Source organism: Odontomachus brunneus, unplaced genomic scaffold, assembly GCF_010583005.1.
Source record: "Odontomachus brunneus isolate Ranch 3 - 2012 unplaced genomic scaffold, Obru_v1 Obru_scaffold_087, whole genome shotgun sequence".
NCBI lineage: Eukaryota > Metazoa > Arthropoda > Insecta > Hymenoptera > Formicidae > Odontomachus > Odontomachus brunneus.
In genome coordinates, this window is record NW_022639537.1 from 709,916 (window position 1) to 732,758 (window position 22,843).

At 38.1% G+C, this 22,843-nt stretch overlaps 4 protein-coding genes and 1 long non-coding RNA gene across 9 annotated transcripts in view; 2 read left to right on the top strand and 3 right to left on the bottom strand.

Annotated features, from left to right (window-relative positions):
• Positions 1 to 11,419, top strand: part of LOC116848033 (CCR4-NOT transcription complex subunit 6-like) — a 688,139-nt gene extending 676,720 nt beyond the window's left edge. For all 3 annotated transcript variants that reach the window (XM_032823744.1, XM_032823743.1, XM_032823745.1), the window contains 3 exons: positions 563 to 740; positions 1,128 to 1,267; positions 1,408 to 11,419. In XM_032823744.1, the coding sequence (XP_032679635.1) occupies positions 563 to 740; positions 1,128 to 1,267; positions 1,408 to 1,484 (395 nt within the window). In that variant the 3' untranslated portion in view covers positions 1,485 to 11,419. The remainder of the gene's footprint in view (positions 1 to 562; positions 741 to 1,127; positions 1,268 to 1,407) is intronic.
• Positions 11,420 to 11,820: 401 nt separating this feature from the next.
• LOC116848036 (28S ribosomal protein S24, mitochondrial) lies at positions 11,821 to 12,799 on the bottom strand. The gene is made up of 3 exons (XM_032823750.1): positions 12,596 to 12,799; positions 12,261 to 12,441; positions 11,821 to 12,196 (listed from the first exon to the last, which is right to left on the bottom strand). The coding sequence occupies exons 1-3, from the start codon at positions 12,620 to 12,622 to the stop codon at positions 11,907 to 11,909; spliced, it is 498 nt and encodes a 165-aa protein (XP_032679641.1). The 5' UTR covers positions 12,623 to 12,799; the 3' UTR covers positions 11,821 to 11,906.
• Positions 12,800 to 14,819: 2,020 nt separating this feature from the next.
• On the top strand, positions 14,820 to 19,242 carry LOC116848028 (nitric oxide-associated protein 1). Of its 2 annotated transcripts, XM_032823737.1 has the most exons (6): positions 14,820 to 15,120; positions 16,073 to 17,483; positions 17,824 to 18,120; positions 18,219 to 18,540; positions 18,641 to 18,858; positions 19,024 to 19,202. In XM_032823737.1, the coding sequence occupies exons 2-6, from the start codon at positions 16,190 to 16,192 to the stop codon at positions 19,200 to 19,202; spliced, it is 2,310 nt and encodes a 769-aa protein (XP_032679628.1). In that variant the 5' UTR covers positions 14,820 to 15,120; positions 16,073 to 16,189. The 2 variants fall into 2 exon arrangements, with proteins under 2 accessions (XP_032679628.1, XP_032679629.1); XM_032823738.1 differs by lacking the exon at positions 14,820 to 15,120 and having other exon boundaries at positions 16,190 to 17,483; positions 19,024 to 19,242.
• Positions 18,885 to 19,389, bottom strand: LOC116848029. The gene is made up of 2 exons (XR_004378888.1): positions 19,242 to 19,389; positions 18,885 to 19,160 (listed from the first exon to the last, which is right to left on the bottom strand). It is a non-coding gene; the product is annotated as an uncharacterized LOC116848029 (long non-coding RNA).
• A 539-nt stretch (positions 19,390 to 19,928) lies between these two features.
• Positions 19,929 to 22,812, bottom strand: LOC116848030 (spermatogenesis-associated protein 6). Of its 2 annotated transcripts, XM_032823741.1 has the most exons (8): positions 22,657 to 22,812; positions 22,208 to 22,562; positions 21,367 to 21,726; positions 21,169 to 21,288; positions 20,947 to 21,050; positions 20,364 to 20,750; positions 20,225 to 20,287; positions 19,929 to 20,140 (listed from the first exon to the last, which is right to left on the bottom strand). In XM_032823741.1, the coding sequence occupies exons 2-8, from the start codon at positions 22,253 to 22,255 to the stop codon at positions 20,002 to 20,004; spliced, it is 1,221 nt and encodes a 406-aa protein (XP_032679632.1). In that variant the 5' UTR covers positions 22,256 to 22,562; positions 22,657 to 22,812; the 3' UTR covers positions 19,929 to 20,001. The 2 variants fall into 2 exon arrangements, with proteins under 2 accessions (XP_032679632.1, XP_032679630.1); XM_032823739.1 differs by having other exon boundaries at positions 22,208 to 22,810.
• Between the last annotated feature and the right edge of the window lie 31 nt (positions 22,813 to 22,843).

Here is a 22,843-nt window from a genome sequence, read left to right on the forward strand (position 1 = left end):
TGTGTGTGTGTGTGTGTGTGTGTGCTTAAATATATTTCGGTCGAAATGACCCATACGCGCTCACTAACATTGGTCCTTGTTAACGCGCCCATTCCCGGGTTAACAATATCTGTACCAAAACTAATCCAGTTAGCACAGAGAATTCAAAAAAAATTCTTTTCACTGAACTAAACTTTGAAGAATTCTTTTTGCATCTGAAAATAAACTCAGAATTGATGACATACGACTGAATTCTTTTTGAATTCACTGTACTATCTGGGAATATATCGTTAAAATAGGTCAGGATAGGTAATACATCACTGACGTTGGTTAGCCAGTGATTAGTTATCGCTCGGTGCAAATCTTTTTTCGTTAATAATCAAAATTTTACGTGGTCGTCTCTACTTATTATTTAACCTGATCTATTTTAATCTAGCTTTGGTACGGATGCTGTCAAACATCGGGTATATATGTGTGTGTAAAAAATATACGTTTAATTATATTTATATGTAATATTACTTATATCTATTACACATATTAATAATTATATAACGATCCATTACAATATTATTTAATTTTACAGGAGTGATTGAGTTTCTTACGTCAGGGCGTGTAGCGGCGGATCATCGTGATTTTAAGGACTTAGCGTACAAATCGTGTTTACAAAAGATCTCCGGCTGCGACAAACCCAACGAATTCACGCACTCTTTCAAGCTTGCATCCGCCTATAGCGAGGATATCATGCCCTATACTAATTATACGTAAGTGCAATTTGTTCGACGATACGTCTCTCTCTATTTCACATGTCAATTAAATATAAAAAATGTTCAAATCACATATCGCTCATTCGCTACAACAATGACGTAACTAAAAAATTACAATTTTTTAAAAAGCTGTTATCAATAAAAAATATAAACGCGGAAATCGTTCTTTTTATAATAATAACTAAAAAATGCTAAAATTTTGATTTATGTCATTGTTGCAGCAAATGAGCGATATGTCCTATATGCTAAACAGAAAATAAGAAAATGCGTACACAGTGATTTAACAATCTCAACAAATTGTCGAAGCTTAATCACTTTCGTTGCAATATATACATGTACATAATAAACTTAAATATTTAATTAATAGTCTTCTCGCGTTTCCAGATTTGAATTTAAAGGCATAATAGACTACATTTTCTACTCGAAGCAAAGCATGGTACCGCTGGGACTTTTAGGTCCGCTTAGCCAAGAGTGGTTTAGAGAACATAAAGTGGTAGGATGTCCCCATCCCCATGTACCATCTGGTAAGTTCTTTTCATAAACGAGTCTTCTCTATAAGATGTTTCTCTATAAGTTGTTTGTACAAGAATTTTTGTCACCAAGTGCGAATTATTGCTCAAAAATATATAGATTCGATAATGGCTTTTGGGGGGGGGGTTTTCAGATCATTTTCCTCTGTTAGTGGAACTGGAAATGACACCGACAGTAGGAACAAGCAATGGTTTGATCTCACGCAGGTAGCAGCCGCTGCGATCTAGGCCCAAGTAACCGTCAAGAGACGATAAATCAATAATGAGAAACGACGAGGATGAAAAAAAAAGGATTCGCATCACTTCTATTACTTCTGGCTCTAGCAATATCACTCGCAGTCGACTATTATTCTACAATGGCAAACACTACACACAGTCACTACACACACGCGCATACACTACATACCATTACACCATTATGTACGTGTAGTATATACACATACATGCGAAATACTCCATACATTGCCGTACACTCGACTACAAATTGTCAATCCGGTGCACGGCCGGATCAGACAAAACACATAATTCTAACGACCAGGTGAAGAGAGCCGTGTTGTAATGCGTTTAGCCCATGTATAGTGTATTGCATTTTTAAAAAAAGTGCTAACTCTCCCACGCCTAAAGAGCATCGTGACCTCTCTAACTTACTATCACTAATATGTAGATACCTATTTTCCTATAAAATGAGAGATGAAAAAAATGCGAAAGGAGGAAAAGAGGAAACGACGACGAATATTCCGATTCAAGAAAAGCCTCTGTGATATCGACATTTTAAATGCAATTGGAACAATTATTCACGTGTTTATCACACAACAGAGAAACTTAGCGTCTTGCTAGAGAGAGACACACACAACCCTTTAGCAGAACAGAGAACCCCTCCTTCCCTTCCCCCCTTCCTAAATGTCATTACAACATCCTCCAAACCAAGACCTTTTGATAAGAATGCTGCCATCCAATGAGACAAAAGAAAAAAAATTGTATTTTTAAACGAAACGCGAAGCAAACGAGAAAAAAACTACGAAAAACATACATGCTATACTGGGCTGTGCGAAGTGATTGGAGTTGACTTAAACAATTTCAATGCAAGTACAAATCTGTTCTTATTGGCCACGTATATATTGATAATACGATAATGTTATATAAGAAGGCGAGAGCGTAGTTGATATTGTAGCGGATGTATTTGTAAGTAAAACAATAATGTAAACGATGTTTATCATCACACGTCTATCATAGCGTCGCGCGAAATCAGTCGCCATTTTCGCCCATACTTATAGGTATGTCCATTCGGCTCGGATTATTAATGTATGCGCTCTATACTATCGCGTCAGAAAGAATATTACTACTTGTTAATTCAGTTGCCACGAGAGAGAGAGAGAGAGAGAAAGGGAATTCTGTGCAATTTGACCGCGCGCGAACCGCCGCCTCGCTATGACCGTATCGCATTTTTTTTTCTTTCCCTCTCTTTTTTTCTGTTTATTAGTTCTCGCTTTATCGTACCTATCATCATCGTCTAGTAAACGTGCAGTTATATAGTCGCAGCTACCAAAATGTAGATTCTAATTATTACTAGTTATCATGTAGGATGCGTGCACTTAGAAAGTGAGAGAGAGAGAGAAGGAGGGAGGGAGAGAGACCAGTATTTGGGACTATATTGAATGATAGGGCGCTATGAAAACCGCAATGATACATTTAGTATGCAGTGCAAATATACTTTACGTAGCGCATCGTTAAACACTTCACATTTCGGTCTTTCATTCGCAATCGATTCGTCCGACGGTTCTTGGCGCGCGAACGAACCGAGAGGGAAGAAAGAGAGTTCTCGATGTTTATACGTTTATATATCGCTGTACATAATTTCATTCTTCGTTTCCTATCTCTCGAAGCGATATCCGAATGTACTGTAGATATGAGATATAATTTTTCTTATATATGTATGTTTTGTAAATATGACAATGGTACGTTGTTTTTTACGTTGACTGCAATTTACGGGTACCTTTATTACTCTGTTCTTCGAGTAGTAAATCAAGGGCGATGCAGAAATTTATTAGACACTTCACGATTTACGCACATGCTCTGTAGAATTACAGACAATCTTGACGTCATGCCTCATGTCGTTTTATTATTTCTTTTCAAACTATCCAGAAGAGAACTTGTTCTCACGAAGGTGTAAAAAATACTCACTTTATACTCGCGCGCCTTGATTGTGTGTACAAATTTTACATCTTGATCGTATGTACAAATTTTTGTTCTTCTCTTTTCGCGCAATATAATAATTCTTCCCTTCTAACTTTCTTTATAATTCTTCTAAATAGCTCTTCGTGGGACATAGTTATGAGAAGATCCTTTGCATGTCATGGCATGATAAAAAGATACGATTAGACTTTCGACATATACATCTTTTTTTGATAGCATACTCACAAAGTACGTGCGATAACACGACACGAACGATACCGAAGCACATCGGGAAGATACGTAAAAGTTTATACATCTACTATAATAATTCTTAAATATTTTATGAATATCGCATAGCAATATAACAATTGATCTCGTTATGCACGGCACAATCGATAATTAAGAAGAAACCCAGCAAACGTTAAGTAACAATTATATAACAGTTAGTTATAATTTCTTACTTGACAATACAACGCATGTGTTATATTGAGTGGAAAATTATAACTGAGATTTGAATTTAGATTTAAATTTGAGTTTTTTATAAAAATTTGAATTATAAAAGTAACACATGCGTTATATAACAGTTATATTGTTGAATAAAAAATTATAGCTGATAATTATATAACTGTTACTTGATTTACTGAGAAGGGACTTTTTCCATTTGGCTTGTCTTGGTTTGCGCGCGTCATCTGCAGCCTCGTCAACTGAATTACACAAGTAGTAAGCGATTAGTTTGTCAAAGACACATCTGTGTAGTAAATGTTGTAATAATATAAAATAGGTAATTAGTTTTAATTATTATATCCTCTGGCGAAAGAGATAGTATCTCTGCATATATATATATATATATATATATATATATATATATATATATATATATATATATGTACACATATATATATGTATTTGTATATTCCTTCGTTATATATTAAGCGTGTTTTCGCACATGGCAAACGAGTGACACGTCTCCATGCGACTGTCTCTGATGAGACGTGTTAGAGTCATTATCGATTGCTGGCTACTTCGGGCCTAATTTCGGAACGCGAATAACCCGAGGAGGAGAGATTACGATGACGATCTCTCCTTGACAATGACGGTGACGAAATTGGAGAGAATATTTATTTATGCTGCCTTGCATTAAGCCCACACTGCGGACGATCTGTAATTCGCAATTGAATTTTTCTTGTAATATACATATACAGTGAGTAATAAATATCGACAATGCGCTTCAAACGTCAGGTGATGAAGCATGCATTGAGAAATATTGGTACAAGTCTGTTTAGCTATTTATTTAAAAAAAAAAAGCGATCATTACAAAAAGTATTCAACATTTGTAAAATATTTTTATGCGACATTCGAGGAAAAGTTGTATTCCGTTGGCAATCGGTTTTTGTTAGTCTTTGTAAACAACGAGCGCGACAGCTAAGAATAACTCGAAGAGAACAATTTCACTCCGAATACCGTCGCAAATCATAGATTGTCCGAGATGGGCTCTGTAAGAGGCGAAATGAGAACAGAACAAAAAAAGTCAGAAGAAGCGCACGATAATAATAGTTTTTAACTCGCTCCTTTTTTTTGCCATTACGATATATTATGTAGCGAGGAAATTAGTGAACAGTTCGTAATATGGTCTCTTAATTCTTAAAAGTAACGTGTGCGAAAATGTATTTTCGGGGTGAAAGTACCTATGTTTTGCTTGAACGCGGGATCTTCCGGCTGCCTTGACGGCGATCAAAATTTGGACCAGCACCACAAGTCCTTTTTTCTGTGTGTGAGGACAACTAAAAAGCCAAACACAAAATCTGACACGATTTCTTTGCGAAATTTTGCTTTCTTTTGCGATCGCGCTCAAGATGATATACCAAAAGGGAAAAACAGTGCGTAAGCGATATATCTCAGCCAAAGCTAGTATTCTCCGAGATCGCATGGGTATTTTCATCGCTTCCCTCCGGCGAAGCTCACTCCGTGATTGTCTCTTATCTACTAGCAAGAGCGTCAAGCTAAACTAAAAAAAAGAATTGAAAGAAAATGAAAGAAAAGGTAAACAGAACATGAGTGTATACGTTTGTATCTATTCGATTCTTGTTTTCCGACATGTGGACATGCATTTGCGTTTTAGGGATATAAATGTAACAATCAATTGTATAATAATGTGCAACATGGGGAGAAGAAGCCTCTGTTCGATCGAAGACGCGTCAAATCAAAGCGCTTCTTGCATGATGTAAGAAAAACGTAGAAAAAGACGCGAGCACATATTCGCTGCCTCGTTCCTCCTTCGTGATCGCTTTTCAATTGTTGTTCGTGAAGATATATATCGAGAGAAATGTATACACGCTCGCTTTAGCACGTATATACACATCTTTGTTGGCAGGGAGCGAGAACGAGTGGTTATGATCGGTCAGTTGGTCGGGCGACGATCGTACGCACGACGTGCTCGCATGCATTTCGGCTCGCTCGCCAAACCGTAGTGTAATATTTCGGATGTATTAGCTTCTTGTTCGAAGCGAACGGAGAGACTCGAGGGAATTCACATAATATGTACTGTAGACTTTCACGAACATCCAATTGCTGCCGCTGTTGTAAACTCGGTGATACTGCGAGACGACGTTTCAACTTTGTATCAAGAAGAAAGATCAAAGGACCGTATTTTCTCGTGGGCAAAATTCAAAATATCTCGCAAATTATACTCGAACATGTAACTTCGGTTTATTCATCTGGCTTTGTGGGTAACGATTCAACGACATTGCGAGCAGATGGTTCCTGCGACGCGAATGGATCAATATTAGTTGCATATTAATCGGTCGATCAACCGATTGATGCGCCGATTGAATGATTCGCGCTGTGTCACGTCGTCTCCGAGATCGCCGTTCTTCTTTCGGGACGTTACCGCAATTCAGTAGAAATAATTTGGAGGCTTTTCACCGCGAAAAGGTGCAAAAATCGACCGCGGATCGTCGTGAGAAATTTTACGCTATAACGCGCGTTATCTTACATTAGAATTATGGTCGAGTTTTTTAATTCATTGATGGATCCATCGTATGATGCGCAAATGCAATGTTTCGCTGTATTTACGCATCATGCAATGGATCCATCGATGAATTAAAAAACTCGCCTTATATTAACGTGTTCTCTCGTTTATTTGTACAACGCGTACACACAACATGCGCACGCGCGAAATACACACACGTAGTAGCAATGTTTTTAAGGGAATCGTGCACATATACTGTAACGAAAGTGTTTGATGAATCCCGAATCGACTCTTTCGGCATGGGCTTTCTACGAATTCAAATTTTATCGAGATGCAAAAGCATGTAAAAAAGAGAAAAGGAACAGACAGATCTTTAGTTTGATATTTGACGGGGATCATCTCTATGTTATGAATAAAATTTCACCACCTGACGCGCAAAAGTCCGATATCACCCGTGTCGAAAGAGTTGTTCAATTCTAATTTCACCCCGCGTTCTCTCTCTTTCTCTCTCATTTCCTTTTTCTCTCTCGAATAGAATCGACGCCGGCCAGCGAGAATTGTATATAAATTTTTTCTACTGAATGAAGAAGCGTGCTTCACACGATCTGCGATTCGCGACGAGATATTCCATTTATAATTCTATCGCGTCTCACGCGTCTCGATCGAAGGATGAGAATTCTAGTGAGACGAGCAGCTTTAAAAACGCGATTCCAGCCTCTCTCTCCCTCTCTCTGAATGTTTTCTCGCGGGTAGATCTCAAGAGACCAGAATAATATCGCACGACAACGGATCGTTTGAAGCGTGCTCGTTAACGTAATTTTAACACGCATAATAATAACGATCCTGACCCTAGAAATGCGACCCTAGAATATCGTATATTGTATCGAAATAACGCGTGCTAAGGTAGATATTAGCTATACAGCTCGAAACAAGTCGATTGTAATCGTTTCGCGTCGCGAATTTTCTCCAAGACGGGTTTTTCTTTCGATTATAGTCGATGTCTCGCGTTTGGAATCACGAGGACATGCTTCGCGTAGGGGAGAATTCACATCTTGCAAAGAACAGAAAGGCAGAAGCTAATCAAAATATATATATAAGAAAATAGAAAAGCAGCAGCTGTCTGTTGATATATTCTGACCAGCAGCGCGAGTTCTGATTGGCTTCTACCTCTTTGCTTTCTGCTTTTCTATCCCAAGATGTGAATTCTCCTTTACAAGGATGTAGCCGCCCGTCCCGAAACGCTTGACGATACAGTCGATTTTGTTTACATCATCAAACGATTGACGGTTTGTCTTAGCGATCTCTTTGTAATTAAGACATCCGCATATCGTTAAATCTGATTTAACGTGTTGCATGTTAAGTGACACACGGGAGGTAATGCCGCAACGCCAAGTACATAAATTCTGAAGGACATTCAGTTTTACTATACGAAATTGACATCTTTTTCTCTCCCGGTGAAATTCTCGCGGTTCGTTTTGCCGATCGATCTTACGGTCGATTCTCTGCCGACTTTTCGTTTGTCAATCACGTGAACGAGGATAAGTAACGTCACTCGCGAAGAGTAAGATACTTATCTAAGCTTGACAATAAGTGGGACAGTCCCAGGAACTGTCCTTGCATTATTTCAACAGATGTTTTAATAAGGAATCTTTCGTAGTGCTCTTACCGCCATCGGTGATAGGCTTCACTGGCCTATACGTCATTTCATCCTTTTATTTCCCTCCGTCTCTCTTTCTCTACCGCAGTGTATCATAATTCTCTGCTAGATTACTTTGACTTGTATTAATAATCGTCACGTGAAACTTGGATGAGGTATTCAGATTTGAATTTAGATGTTAGATGTGAGTTTTTCAATTGAATTGCGATTACAAATGTATTATATAGTTCAAGCAAGAAACTCAAATCTAAATTCAGATCTAAATATTTCACGTGGAACAAGTTCCAGATAACGACTATTAATACGGGCTTTTAAGTCTTCTGGTTCCCTCGTCGCGGCAATCTTGATTTAAGCCATTGATCCAGAAGCCAGTGAATGCACGGCCAAAATTTCTGCAAAGTACGTTGAAATAAAAAGATATATAAAAAAAACATTCATTATATCTATGACACTTGCAATCGACTGAACACTAAAATATTTCCAACGCTTTTCTGTTGCTCTAACAATCAATAGATTACTGTGAAATTAAAACACTTACTTTTTTCATCTAACTTTCCTCACGATTTTGTCACATTAATTTTGTAGTTACTTATTGATTGTTAGAACGAAAGAAAAGCATTCAGGACTATTTACAAATGTGTCCGATCGATTGCAAGGGTCATCGCATGGATACACATTTTTCTATTACAACGTATTTTATAAGAATTTTTGTCGTATATTTTTGACGTCATATACTATGACGTCATCAATCGAGAGTTTCGCGACGAGGTGCCTCAAACATTTATCTCGTGAACAACACATCGGTCTTTGCTTTATCGCGCGATCGTGTACTGTAAATATCTAAAAAAAAAGAACAACTGATTAACCACTTTGGTTTCGAAAAAGGAAAAGGCATATTGTAAACATCGTGATTCGTAGCCGTGATAATTTTGTAAAAAGATAGCGATTTATTTATTCAACGTTAACGGTGTGTCGCGTGAACGCCTCCATTCCATTTTTTGTACGGAAAAACAACTGAGAAAGTGCCAATTTTCTTCGAGAATGCATTTCTTCATGGCACTGTCTTTTCAGAACCGCCGCGACGACGCGTTTGCAGCGAAACGCGTAGTTTCCTAAATAATGTATCGCATCTGCGTAGGGGGTCTTTTGAGCCACGGAGTCCTCGGGCTGCGTTCTGTGGCTGCATTTCATGGGGTTCTGCCCGATTTCATCTGTTTTTAACGAACACTTTGACAACTCCATCTCGACTTAATCAACTCTCTCTGTAATGTCGCCTATCTCGTTTTACGCGTTAGAAGAATTAGAAGAATTCAACGAACATTCGCGAGGAACTACCTCGAAAGAATCCGTGGACGCGAGGATGATTGAGAATCCCTGTTCTCTAAACGAACTTTCCTGAGAATTCGAATAGATCGCGTCGAAGAGAAACTAGTATTATCTGCCGATATTCGAGGTGTCGAGCGAATGAACCAGTCAATGTACGTCAATGAGGATTCATCAAACTCTGTGTAGCGTGTAATAGTAGAATAATCTTTATCTATCTACGTTGTCAAGCCGCTAAGTTGTTTTCTCGAGTCGCGCTCCAAGGAAGAGGAAAATATCATTTCTCCAGTTTTTATGAAGTTTCTCGGATAACGTGTGCGTGCGCGTGCACCACGCGTGTCAGGCACTCTCTCTTCTCTCCGAATACCATTGATTTCTTTTTCCTTTTTTTTTTTACCATCCTCTGAGCTCCTTATACGACAGCAATATCAGAAGCGCGTTTCTCGGTCTCTTTTTGATTCTCTCTTTCTTTTAGATATTATTTCTTAATATTAAGTAGATCTTTTTATTTAGGATCGATGTGGTGGAGATAGCGATGATTTTTTTTCAAGTCTCTTGTACAATGTGAACGCTGTGTTCTACCGCTTGGAATGTTTAGCGTATACTCTTGGTATAATTTTGATTGATAATCTACGATTAGGATCGTAACTTAAGGATAACACGTATGCATAAATATAAACAAAAAGGACGCTGTACGCGCAGTCTGACGTGGAATAATGCGCAATCGTGAATTCGAGAAACACTTGGCCAACAATCGACCAAGTCGCAGGAAAAAGGTTGAAATTCTTCCATTTTTACGACGCACATTCGGCTCATATATCCGCTGAAAAACGAAAGAATCAGATTGACTGATGTACTAAAAATTTGTACAGACTGAGAAAAAGTTGGCCCGAAGAGAAAAGGAGAAAAAGCGCGTCGAACTTCGAAGTTATTATTCTACATGGCATTGCGTGATACAGCGTTATACTTTGACTTCCATAGTTAAGAAGATATACAGTTACACTAGGATATTATAAAGATAAGACGAGCACAGCACATTTCAGCCTGTACTTTTATAAAAAGAGCGATCAAAAAAAAATGTCGTAGACCTTGGAACACAATTGTTGCGTCCGTCGTAAGATCAATTACATCTCAGCGCTTAAAAATCCGCGAGTTCAATCAGGTTTCGTGTAAGCTCTCTCTCTTTCTCTTTCTTTTTTTCTCTTACTTTTCTTTCTTTTTCTCTTTTTCTCTCACTCTTCTTTCTTTTTCTCTTGAAAGAATTTAGTCTTTCGTATCGACACTTCTCATCGTGTACGATTCGGTCGCTTGATTCGTGATTCGCACGAAGTTGAGGAGCGCTCCTAACTGACTTAACTAACGAGAAATTATTTACATCTGGAAACATCAAATTCGTGACATTGATTGTTTAAATAATTGATACGATTGTGCCGCATGTATTTTTCTAGAGACTATTCTGTTTCGAATATATTCAGCATGGATTCGATTCTATTATTATACATCTAGTATGCTGTCGATATAAATCAGATAGTAGGTTCTATACTCGCGGGTACCTGTCCCCTCCGTTACTTTAGCATCCTTCTTTATTGAACACTCACGTACAGAATGAAATATACTCACGATGAAACGCGGCAAAAATAAAGAGTACAAATGTAACAGCTATACACGGTCCTGATTGAATGGTCCTGAACGAAAATAGGAGTTGTAAAGGCATAAAAAATTAACAAAAAGAAAAGAAAAACAAAGGAAACGAAGGAGAAAAGTGTGGTCTAATAGAGAATTAAATGTAAAATTTTTGCGACTATATCACACGAGTTTGAATGCTCCGTCGAGTCTGCTCTTTGAATATCCTTTCAGTTTTCACCTGAACAAAAGAACATCCCTCCTTCTGTGGTATGCTGTATAATTTCTCTTTTTATTAAAGATGCAATGATTGTATATGGGCTGCGTTTGAGTCATGACCGAATGTAACGATTTATTATATAAGTAATGCAAAATAAATGAAAGATAAGTGCAAGGAATAAAATAAGTCATTCCTGTAACTTTCTTCTGCTTTCCCCATTCTCTGCAAGATTAACACGCGAAAGTCGCGAAACGCGTGTTCTTACCCGTAATTCGTCAAAATATTGATAATTGTGTAAATGGTATCTGACACGAGATGGTGAAAAGCACATATGTAGATTAATTATATCAAACGAAAAGAATACCATTTTTTCAAACAACCAAATTTTGAATTTCAAATTTCGAGATATTAAGGAGGCAATATTTCAAACGATATCACCTTCTTAATGGAGAAATATTGACGATCGCGCAATGTTGTGAGTCGCGAGCTTTGTCTCATCGAAAATGGCTCAAACGTTGATGTTTCAACCATTTTCAATGAGATCTCATATGTACTTACAGTATATAATACTTATATGATAATAGTTAAATTATAACAAAACAACCAATTTATTTTGCACTGTGCAAAGTCAATCATAACAAATATTACAAGAGTCTCAGATTTACATTATTTATATATACTTAAATATTACATCCTCTTTGCTATTAGTTGTTACCAGTTCTATTTTGATAGGACATTGCAGCCAATAACTTAAGAACTCTTCTGTATAACCAATTAAGAAATATATCTTTGTAGGTGCTATGGTACGAGTGATGATTCCAGCTATCCTAATAATATTGTGCTGCCGTTTAATAATAACCTCACTAGCAAATAAATTGTGCCAGGTGCCTCTCATGAACTGTCGAATGAATATATCCTCTATAGCTGTTTCAGATGGCCTATTGCCATCCTTAATGTTTGCTAGAAAGATAATACACTCAATTAGGAAGCAAGAGATTGATAAGCAGATTTGTTGTATGCTTACAGGTGTTCCAAGAGTTCCAAGACTTTCTGTGAGCTATATAATGAGGTGGATTTGCCATTTCATATGTCAGTGGCTTGTCTTTGTTAACTGTGATTTTGTATCGCCCAGACTGGACTTTGCTGAGAACTGCACTCATATGGAAATGTCTCTGTGCGAGTGTTTGTTGTATGACAGGTAACACCTGCAGACCATCAATGCAAAAATGTCATTTTCAACAGATCAATGTGTACGATATCGTTACGTAGAAATTACGATAAAAAAAATTCTCAAATTTCAGGAATTTATTTTCAAAGTACTATATTCAAGGTACAATTTGCAAAGCTAAACTTCAGTACATTTTTCATGTGTTGTAGCGACATCATCTTGCCGTAATATGACACTCCGACGTTTGATTAATTAACCACAAAATATAAATTGATATTCAATTTCTTTACGTTCCGTTTCTGTGGCTCCGTCAATTTCTTGATGCTACATAACGTCACAAAGTGAACACTGAATAGAATCATGAGTTCAATTTAAATTAGTGGCGGTTCGTAGCGGATATTTTAAGAATTAAGTAAAGAATGTACATTAATTGTCCATGATTCAATTGTGCATAGCCCCACAAACTACATCAATTGGCCGACACTAGAAAACTTCTAGATCATATGCGGTTGTGATTGGTGGTTTCATCTTCAGATATTCCATAACCAATGAAATAATCTATACAGCATCTGAAGATAAACTTAAGGCTGAAGTCCTATTGCATGTATTTTCCGCGTACTGCGTAAGCGCGTAATCAATAGATTGGCTGCGTTCAGCAGAAAGAAAGCTGAGCAAACCAACACGAAAACAAGCATCGTGTACCGCTGGCTTAACTTATTGCACCAGTACTGGGATTCTGTAACTCGTTATTGGAGTTAACGATAGTTTCGTTATCATTGCGCAGCTTTACTTTTGATCTGTTTTTTCAGCTTTACTTTTGATCTGTTTTTTCAGCTGCACTGCTGAACTGAAAGTGAGACAAATATATGTTTTCTCACTCTAAAGCCAGCGGCACACGATACTTGTTTCGTGCTGGATTGCTTGCTGGATGGAAATACTCTATTCTGATTGGTCCGTCTTCAGAAATGCACCAATCAGAACAGAGTATTTCCATCCAGCAAGCAATCCAGCATGAAAACAAGCATCGTGTGCCGCTGGCTTAACTTATTGCACCAGTACTGGGATTCTGTAACTCGTTATTGGAGTTAACGATAGTTTCGTTATCATTGCGCAGCTTTACTTTTGATCTGTTTTTTCAGCTTTACTTTTGATCTGTTTTTTCAGCTGCACTGCTGAACTGAAAGTGAGACAAATATATGTTTTCTCACTCTAAAGCCAGCGGCACACGATACTTGTTTCGTGCTGGATTGCTTGCTGGATGGAAATACTCTATTCTGATTGGTCCGTCTTCAGAAATGCACCAATCAGAACAGAGTATTTCCATCCAGCAAGCAATCCAGCATGAAAACAAGCATCGTGTGCCGCTGGCTTAACTTATTGCACCAGTACTGGGATTCTGTAACTCGTTATTGGAATTAACGACAGTTTCGTTATCATTGCGCAGCTTTTCTACGGTATACAAAAGCTGCGCAACGATAACAAAACTGTCGTTAACTCCAATAACGAGTTACAGAATCCTAGTACAGGGGGCCCTATTCCGTAACCACTTACCGACAATTGTCGAATCGATAGACGTCGTTGCGCAGCTTTTTTGTACTACAGAAAAGCTGCGCAATCACGACTACCGATCCGACAATTGTCGATAAGTGGTTATGGAATAGGGCCTCAATTCAGCAGTGCAGCTGAAAAGAACAGACCCTTAGTCTGTTCTTTTTAGCTGCACTGCTGAACTAGTGCAATAAGTTATGGCTCCTGCACACAGGACGCGGTAATGCTTGCCGCGTGGCGGATGTCCGCACGACAGCCAATCAATATGTTGTTTTTCCGTAAAAGCTAGAAGGTTATTACGGAAAGCAGCATATTGATTGACTGTCACACGAACTTCCGCCACGCGGCAAGTGTTGCCGCGTCCTGTGGGCAGGAGCCATTAGACTGAAATAAATATACTTTCTCTCACTCTAAAACTGGCCACACACACTTTCCGTAACAGTAACCGTAATAGCTTCTGCCCACAGGACGCGGTAACGCTTGCGCGCGGCGGAAGTTCCTGCGACAGCCAATCAATATACTACTTTCCGTAATAACCTTGTAGTTCTCACGGAAAAACAACATAGTGATTGGCTGTTGCGTAAACTTCCGCCGCGCGACCTTTAAAGGCCAAATCACACTAGCGATTGGCGATTAATGATTGACAATTAAAGATTGGAACTTGACCAATTGGAACAAAGCAAGCTAAGGTTAAAGCTCGTTGATTCGTCAAAATCTAATCTCAATCATCAATCGTCAATCGTCAATTGCTAGTGTGATTTGGCCTTTACGGTTACTGTTACGAAAAGTGGCTGCGTTCCGAAATTCACTGCCAGTGCTGAAATTCTATAGTATACGTGACATGAACTATAAATTTTCAGTACTGGCAGTGAATTTCGGAACGCAGCCAGTATGTATGGCTAGCTAACTTATTGTGCTAGTTCAGCAATGCAGTTAAAAAGAATAGAGCAACTGTCTGCTAACAGAAATGATAGAAATAGAGAAACGTCATATTCAATAGAAAAACGTCTACATACTCTAACACGTTATAATTTATAAACATCAGTGTGATACATATAAGAAACAGAAGAGGAAGCAGAAGACAATAAATGACTTTGAAATTCTAATGACACCCAACATTTGAAAATTTCTTAAATGGTGTATAAAATCATCATAAAAATATAGTGTTGTAAGTTAATACTGTTATTCTATCTCTTTATAAACAGTATCTCTGATATATTCGCTATTTGTGGTATTTCAACCACTTGTGTGGAAAGTGCTTTTTCATTAAAATATTTCAAAATAGAAACTTAAACTTTGCATAAATACAAAAGAATCATTTATTTGCATCAATCTGGTATATTTGCAGTTACATTTATGTAAAAAAAATACAAAAATGTTAATTTATGTTATTTTACATAGTAGATATCATACTTTCATTTTTTGAGCAGCATTTTCCATGGCAAGCACATTTATGGTTATGTATAAACCTGTTTTTCATTTTCTGTTATATTATCTATATAACAAAAATTACTGATAAAGTTCTTTATTTAAAAAAAAATGTATTCTCTTTATGAGAATATCATTAAACTAAGAAAAAGTTCAATTTCATGTAGTAGTAAGTAAGGTGTATTTGAATACAGGTTGTAGGTGAATATTTTAATGTCATATTCTTGATTGAAATGTTAAATGTTAAATAGGGTTTTGAATATATCTTGAACAAATTTGATGCTTGTGATAAAAATTTATAACAGATTAGTGGACATCTAAATTTATGAAATACTTGAAACAAGTAATATTTCCTTGAATGCAGTATATGTATTTGTCTACTATGTGTACTAAGTTTTAGACCCGATTGTTCAAACCTCTTGATAAGCTACGTGACGGTTAAATCATGTCTGTGTCTGTTTTTTCTTCAAATTAGACAAAGACAGATATGATTTAACTGTCAGGTAGCTTACCAAGAGATTGGAACAATCTCCCTAAAGACTAGTTGTTCCAACTCCTTAATAAATTAACTGATAGTTAAATCATATGTCTGTCTTTGTCTAAATTAAAGGAAAAACAAAGACATATGATTTAACTAACAGTTAATTTACCAAGAAGTTGGAGCAACCGGCCCTAAGTCATGTTTCTTTCAGGGATAGTTTGGTTCCATTCTTGCTGGGTGCAGAGGTTACTTTAGCCTGCCACATCACGATTATCCCATATACAGGATCAACAATATATAGCAAATTGAAGTATTTTGTATCAGCAGGATGCTAATTACAAACAATACCAGACTAATGATTCTTAGCAAATATCTAACCCGGAGGAGTTATTTGGATAACACGTACTGTTACTTGAAAACCTATCGGGACAATTATAAGCACCTGGTCCAGGTGTTTGGTTATTCTACAAAATTCGACACCAAGGACAAAAAACTACCTGTTGATTCAAGAGTCGAGGCGCTGCGTGAAAAATTGATATATTGCGATCATCTGGATCGCGATCGAGTAAGGCCGGGTATTCTGAAACGTTTTTTAAGAAATAAGCTTGCCAAGAATATCGAAAAGGAAATGCAAACTTGGAAACTCGTTCATGACCCCGTCTATAGCGTATTATTGGACACGGGTGAGAAAAACGACGTAAGCTTGCAAGGAAATCAAGAAGAAGAAGTCTCTGACGCGAGTTCGAGGAAAGACGTAACGAGGCCTGTACATATGCCGTACGCTAGCACAGATAAGTACAGTAACGTAAACATAGCCGCGGATAATTCCATTGAAGTAGATTTCAACGAGAGCACATTACCATTGAATGAGAAGTACAAAAGCCTCTATGAGAAATATCTAATAGCGAAGAACATCCTCGAGGAGAACACCGGCGAAGATCTCACGCTGAATGAATATATGGAGAAGAAAGGGATAAGCGTATCTTATAAGACCGATCTGTCGAATGTTCCGACCAATTGGATGACCGACTACGAGCAATTCGATGACACATTAAATGATGAAACGTGGCTTAATAACTACGGCACCCCGGATCCGAACTCCAGAGTCAGTCCCGTGCCATGCGGCGGTTGCGGTGCTTTATTGCACTGCAAGGATCATGCTTTACCGGGCTACCTGCCATCGGAGCTCTTCCTGAAAAAGAACATATCTGAGCTACGGCTCATGATCTGCCAGCGGTGTCATTTTATGAAGTATTATAACGCTATGCTGGAGGTGAAAGTGTCGCCGGATAAGTTCGTGGAGTTGATCAAAGTCATCAAGACGAAGAAGTGCGCCGTGATCTTGATGGTCGATCTCACGGACTTCCCGTGCAGTATATGGCCGGAGATCAAAAGTGTGCTACATCCTCGAACATTAGTGTTCGTCGTGGGCAACAAGGTGGATCTGTTGCCTCAGGACTCGCCGAAATTCTTCACTCACGTTAAGGAGTGTCTGTCGAAGGCTGTGGAAAACACTGGAATCAGTAAGGAGTATATCAAACATGTAGCACTTATATCGGCTAAAACCGGCTACGGTATAGAAGAGCTCATTAATAAACTTCACAATCTCTGGAAGTATAAAGGTAAATACGTTTTTCTAAAGATATCTTTAATATTCTTGATATCACGGTGAACGTGCATGATAACGTGTAATATTGAAGTCCCGAATTTGAAAAGTAAAATAACGTCTCGTAAAGTGGATCCCAAAAGTATTTCGACATATTGTCCCGATATTCAGTTTTCGGGATTGTGATTTTTCGGAACATTGTACCACTCTTAAGATTTCAGTATTTTTTTTGGATTATGCATGTGTATTATCTCAATTCTTGAATACTTCGCTTTTCTCTCTTCTCTTGCCCTCTGTTTCTCTCCTCTTCCTCTCATAGATATAATTAATTCATTAATTAACTAATTAATCTCCAGGTGACGTTTACGTAATCGGATGCACCAACGTGGGCAAGTCCTCGCTGTTCAATACTCTGTTACAATCCGATTATTGCAAAGTGCAAGCCGTGGATCTTATACAACGCGCAACCGTATCCCCCTGGCCAGGCACAACTTTACGTCTACTGAAGTTTCCCATTCTAAACCCGCAGAGGTGGCGGCTGTACATGAGGATGATGCGTTTGCAAGAAGAGAAGCAGCAGTTGCTGGCCGAACAACAAATCAGAGTCGAGCAGTTCAAGCAGTCACGGAATTTGAAATACGTCACGTTGCAAAGTACGTTTTCGCACAGGATCTTCATCAAGCAGATCGATCACGTACGATCGATCGATACTTTCGATCTGCTCTAAATAAACATTAGACTTGGAATTTAGGTCGCATCGGCAAAACGTTTCAGCCGAAATCTAAACTTCAGCAAACGAAAGATCCATTCGCTATGGAGAAATACACGGCGAACACGCAAAACTTCGGCTTCGACGAGACAAAGGAGGAGTTCAAGTATAGCCGATGGTGTTATGACACTCCGGGCACTATTCAGCCAGATCAAATCCTGGATTTGTTGACGACCGAGGAGCTATTGTCGGTTTTGCCGAAACAAATAATCATACCGAGAACGTTCATTTTGCACCCAAACCAGACGATATTTCTGGCTGGGATTGGCAGACTGGATTATCTGGAGGGCTGCGACTATATCAGGTAATCGCGCGTAGAATCGCTAACGTGAGCGATGTAACGATGTTCCTCTAGCGCGAAGATATGCCAATGTTAAAAATGATTGTGCGTAATTGTCGCGTAGATGTACGATATTTGCGAGCACTGAGTTACCGATTACTATGACTTTAACCGCGGACGCAGATGATGTGTACAATGAATTATTGAACACGAAAGCCTTCGTCGTGCCTGAGAATGATTCGGACCGACTGAAACACTGGCCGGCGTTAGGATCTAAGGAGATGAAAGTCACTGGCATCGGAAGGAACATATCGGTCGCCGACGTTGTTTTATCCAGTGCAGGTGATATTAATAAGTTATCTCTCTAATAACAGTTGATAAGAATAAAATTATTGATATGAATAAGATTATCTAATAACACGAACTTATGTCAAAATAGGCGAACATCACATAGTCGCGCTTTAACTTTTGATTTCACAACTGGGACCAAGTTTTTCATTGTTGTAGGATGGATGGCGATCAGCGTCAACATGGATGATACTGTCTTATTAAGAGCGTGGAGTCCGCAAGCACGCGGTTTACATCTCCGAATGCCGGCGCTCTTGCAGAAAACCGTTGCCCTGCGCGGCGATAGAATTTTTAATCTGCCGACATATAAGATAGGACAAGCAGCGTTTACAAAATAAAGAAAAAAAGAAAAAAATAGTTTATGTATACACACGTACCGTTTAGATACGTTTCCTTTTTCATATTATACATATCTCCTCCCAACGTAATCGATTTATTTCACGTGGCAATCAGTACTCGGCGAAAGAGAAATACCGCCATTGAAACACTCGTAGCGATGTTCTTAAGGCTCCTGGCTCCTCGCATTGTCTATCTCTTTTTAATGACGTCAGAAGCGAGAAAATGTATGCTAAAAATTCTTGCGAAATATGTTAAAATAAAAATATATATCCATAAAGTAACACTTACAATCGATTAAACAAATTTGTAAGATATTCCATGTACTCTTCTTTTGCTCTAATAATCAATAATATGTCGTAAATTAACGTGACATTCATCTTCTTAACCTATTTCTTTGCCTATTTCTATTCACATTAATTTACAATAAATTATTGATTGTTAGAGCAAAAGGAGTGCACGGAATATCTTACAAATTTGTTTAATCGATTGCACGTGTTACTTTATGGATATATATTTCTATTTCAATGTATTTCGCAAGAATTTTTAGCATGCATTTTCTCGCTTCTGACGTCATTAAAAAGAGATAGACAATGCGAGGGGCCAAGAGCCTAAAAAAGAACAATAATAGTCGAACAGTTTCTATAGACACTCGACAGTTTCTATTAACACGATCCAATCGCGTGAGCTTCTTTTAAATACCGTGTGTATGAGACATTCGATCAATGTGCTTCCAAATTTTTTTTATAACAACAATACAAAAATCGATACGAACGACCCTACTGGAACATAATTATCATATCAATCTTCGACTTCTTGTGCACGTATCTTTGCTTGTTTGTACATTCTTTTGTAGAATTTTTCTAGATTCTTGTAAAAAGTCTGACTTGAGTGAATTCGGTCCCGTGTGAATTCGCAAGAGGAGTCGTAATCTGCAACGCTGAAACAACAAACATTTTTGAAGTTCAAGTGTCGAGTTTTCATGTTTGCGTGGCGAATAATTTTACTCAGAGGAGTCACTTACTCATCCGTTTCTACGGTATACAATTTCCCTTTGGTTTTCTGAAGATTTTTCATTTTATGCAATCTACAACACGATGTAATGTGACGTGTCATGTATATAAGAAGAAATGTCGGAAAGACTCAAGTGATGTTCAACTTACATTGACATTGCCGGTTCTTCTTGCGTGTCGGATGCGCTATTCGATCCACAAACACAACAGCACGCTCTGTTATCGAATCGACTGTTACGATAGTGCGCAGTATCACTGTATTTTTGCTTAGGGCAATCGATGTAGAGCCCTTTGACTGCCACCGAATCGTCGTAGCATTTCGAAAAATAACAATTGTACTTTAAACAAACTGGACAATTGTCCATAACATGGCTGTTATCACACACGGCTGGCTTCTGCGAATATGATTCAGGCATATATGCGCCATCTTTTCTTAATATATGATAGCATTGGTGATCTTGTTGCGATCCTGTCCGATGACTTGTGATACACCGGCATCGATGAGAATCATCCACGCTACTCGATCTCTGGCGATACCTATAAAAGTATGCAATATATTAGAAATAAGAGAATTAGAAATAAGATATATACATATTTTGTATATATTTGATATATTTTTCTTCTTTATTAATTGTATACATATATAAATGAGATTATAATTATATAATAGTAAATATATAGTTTCATATTAATAATATTATATAATAATATCACTCGATACGATAAAACTTACGGTCGGCAGCTCTGAGATCTCAATTTACTCTTCGTATGGCATACCCTTCGTTGCCTAATGATGCCTTTAACCGGCCTCTTTCTCTGATCGCACGTGGTAGTTTGCTGAAACATATCAGTGCATATAAAATCAACCAGTCCTCGCGATTTACAAGCGAATGCACAAAATAGAGAATGGACGCGCGCTTAGTTCGCACGATTTCGATCGCCGTCTATGAAGTACCTTAGAGTTAATCATTTTTGGATTGACGACATAACATTTGCTCATACTTGTGTCACTGGGGCTTAATACTTCCTCGACTACCGTTTTCGTGGACACCTCGATTTTGGGTGCTATAATACCCTAATACGAAAAGAAACAATGGATGAAGGCTGTCGATTCTTGAGTTTTTCTGTTAATACACGGCAAAAAAGGACGTACCGGGAAACACTTTGTCGTCTCCATTAGTAGATCTATATCCACACCAGCCAGTAAACCTTTGAAACATGGCGCTGGATACAGTAAGTCTGCCAAATTTGTTTCAAACGTAGCTAGAGTGATGCCACGGCCTGTCATGGTGACCCACTGTATCAGTTCCGCGTGTAAAAACTCTTGCTCCAGGGTACGCTGCAGATCAGTCAAGGAGGCTATCCGTGTGAACACTTTACTGAAGGTGAATCTGTCGTGGAATAGCAGTGGAAAAATCGGGCTTATTCGTTGGGATTCCACGCAAGAATTCAGAGTATTGATCAGCAGTGCCACTTTGCCATTGGGACACAGCCAGACGCCGGGACACGTCACCTGAAGAGCACATTTTCTATACAGCATAATTCCGAAACAGTTTGTAACTTTACTCTAAATTTCTTGGAGTACAATTTTGTTCAAAATGAAAATACTATTATAAAAGTGAATATTGCACCCAAGCTTAAAGTGGATTATGAGGTTTGTTTTTTGTTCCTGCACTGCTGAACTGGTGCAGTAAGTTAGAGCGAGAAAAACTATACTTGTCTCACTCTAACTTATTGCAACAGTTCAGCAGTACAGGAACAAAAAACAAATTCCTAATTTCACACAAATGAATGTTTCGATTAGAGTGATGTTTTTGTAACAGTGGACACATCTCTTTAATTCACTCTTGAATTTACCATATAGTGGAGAATCTATTTTTTAAATAAATCTAAGAATTATTCAAATTCGCATGTCTCAGCTGTTCATTACTTTCTGAATAAAATTTTACTCCATGAAATTTAGAAAGTATTGATATCAACGATATACAATATACCGCGTGCACGTCCACTTGTATCTTGACGCAGAAAGCTCTGCCTGCCATGTCCGGATTGACAATCGTATTGATCACATGGATAACAGCATCATCTCACTAATTTGTATCAACGAATCATTCTCTCCGGTAATACATGATGACAATCGACAGGTTATCGCGTCGTGCACCTTTGAACTGAATGCTTAGAACGCGCTTATCCGAAGGCTCGGCTCGGAGAAGAAACAACTCTACTAACCAATGTCATCTCGCCACAGTACTTGTTGCCAGGAAACGGCAACATAACATTGGTATTGAATTTCTCCCAAGTTCAGTTGATTTTTAATTAAAATTACCATTGAATTTGTTTACACGGCAGCTTAAAACCGGTTTAACAACAACTATAGTTATAACTTCCGAAAATGTATGCTCGCTTACACGGAACAGTTTTAACTAATCTCCGCTATACTTACGAATGTTATAACTTCTGAGTGAAATAAATTAAAGATCGAAGAATGTATCGACAATGTTGAGAATATAATATATATAGTATAACCTACATGACTTTAAGACTTCAATAATTGGCTGAGTACACCTAACCATTAAGGCTATCGCACACAAATTGACATAACTGCATATGCATAGCATAAGATCGTATGG

Excerpts from the sequence above, each read along its gene's own strand:
- LOC116848028 (XM_032823737.1), top strand. The coding sequence starts at position 16,190 with ATGCTAATTACAAACAATACCAGACTAATGATTCTTAGCAAATATCTA. Across the intron at positions 18,121-18,218 it reads GAAATACGTCACGTTGCAAA|GTCGCATCGGCAAAACGTTT; the intron begins GTACGTTTTCGC and ends CTTGGAATTTAG. Across the intron at positions 18,859-19,023 it reads CGTTGTTTTATCCAGTGCAG|GATGGATGGCGATCAGCGTC; the intron begins GTGATATTAATA and ends TCATTGTTGTAG.
- LOC116848030 (XM_032823741.1), bottom strand. The coding sequence starts at position 22,255 with ATGGCAGGCAGAGCTTTCTGCGTCAAGATACAAGTGGACGTGCACGCG. Across the intron at positions 20,751-20,946 it reads AGATCTCAGAGCTGCCGACC|GTATCGCCAGAGATCGAGTA; the intron begins GTAAGTTTTATC and ends ATACTTTTATAG. Across the intron at positions 20,141-20,224 it reads TATACCGTAGAAACGGATGA|CGTTGCAGATTACGACTCCT; the intron begins GTAAGTGACTCC and ends TTGTTGTTTCAG.
- LOC116848036 (XM_032823750.1), bottom strand. The coding sequence starts at position 12,622 with ATGATGTCGCTACAACACATGAAAAAT. Across the intron at positions 12,442-12,595 it reads CGCTACAACACATGAAAAAT|GTGTTACCTGTCATACAACA; the intron begins GTACTGAAGTTT and ends GATGGTCTGCAG. Across the intron at positions 12,197-12,260 it reads TTGGAACTCTTGGAACACCT|CAAACATTAAGGATGGCAAT; the intron begins GTAAGCATACAA and ends TTATCTTTCTAG.